This window comes from Hevea brasiliensis, chromosome 6, assembly GCF_030052815.1.
Source record: "Hevea brasiliensis isolate MT/VB/25A 57/8 chromosome 6, ASM3005281v1, whole genome shotgun sequence".
Classification (NCBI taxonomy): domain Eukaryota; kingdom Viridiplantae; phylum Streptophyta; class Magnoliopsida; order Malpighiales; family Euphorbiaceae; genus Hevea; species Hevea brasiliensis.
Genome location: NC_079498.1, coordinates 28,374,851 through 28,375,447, shown reverse-complemented (window position 1 = coordinate 28,375,447; position 597 = coordinate 28,374,851). Strand labels below are relative to the sequence as shown.

Below are 597 nucleotides of genomic sequence, written 5' to 3'. Positions count from 1 at the left end.
ACATAGAGAATCTTGGAAAATCAGTTACTAGCAAGCATCTTCTTCCAAATTACAAGTCTTTTGAAAACTTCAGATCTTTGAAACCAAGAGGCGGTCAAACTGTATTACTTCTAAATTGGGAAGAGTTGTGAAATAAGTAGAAAGAAAGAAGTGAAAATAGTAGAGAAGAAAATGAGAAAGAAAGCTAATAAAGAGTGAGCAAAACAAAAGTCTGAGAAAAATGCCAAAGAGAAAATTAAAGAAGGAAGAAGTATATACCTCAGGACCTATAGGCCACAACTTCTTTCCCACAGGAAGATTCTAAAGAGCTTCCAAGCTTGTCGATAAGCAATTTAGGGAAGTTCTTAGAGTTTTAAGAAGCTATATATAAATGTACCTTTATTGTTGATGGGCTCTTTCCAAATGCCCTCCTTATGCTAAAATTCTTAAAGAAATTCTCTCAAACAGAGAGAAGCTTAGAAGACCATGATTGGCTGTATTTGTGAGCTGAGAATGTAGTGCTATCCTCCAAGAAAACTTCCTCAAAGCTCAAGGATCAAGGAGTTTTTCAATTCCATGCCACATTGGGAATCATGTTCTACAAAAGCTTTATGTGAT

General features: G+C 35.3%; 1 protein-coding gene across 1 annotated transcript in view; it reads left to right on the top strand.

Moving 5' to 3' along the window:
* Positions 1-81, top strand: part of LOC110644489 (uncharacterized) — a 3,790-nt gene extending 3,709 nt beyond the window's left edge. The window contains exon 8 of the mRNA XM_058147974.1: positions 74-81. Coding sequence (XP_058003957.1) covers positions 74-81 — 8 coding nt within the window. The remainder of the gene's footprint in view (positions 1-73) is intronic.
* Positions 82-597: the final 516 nt, after the last annotated feature.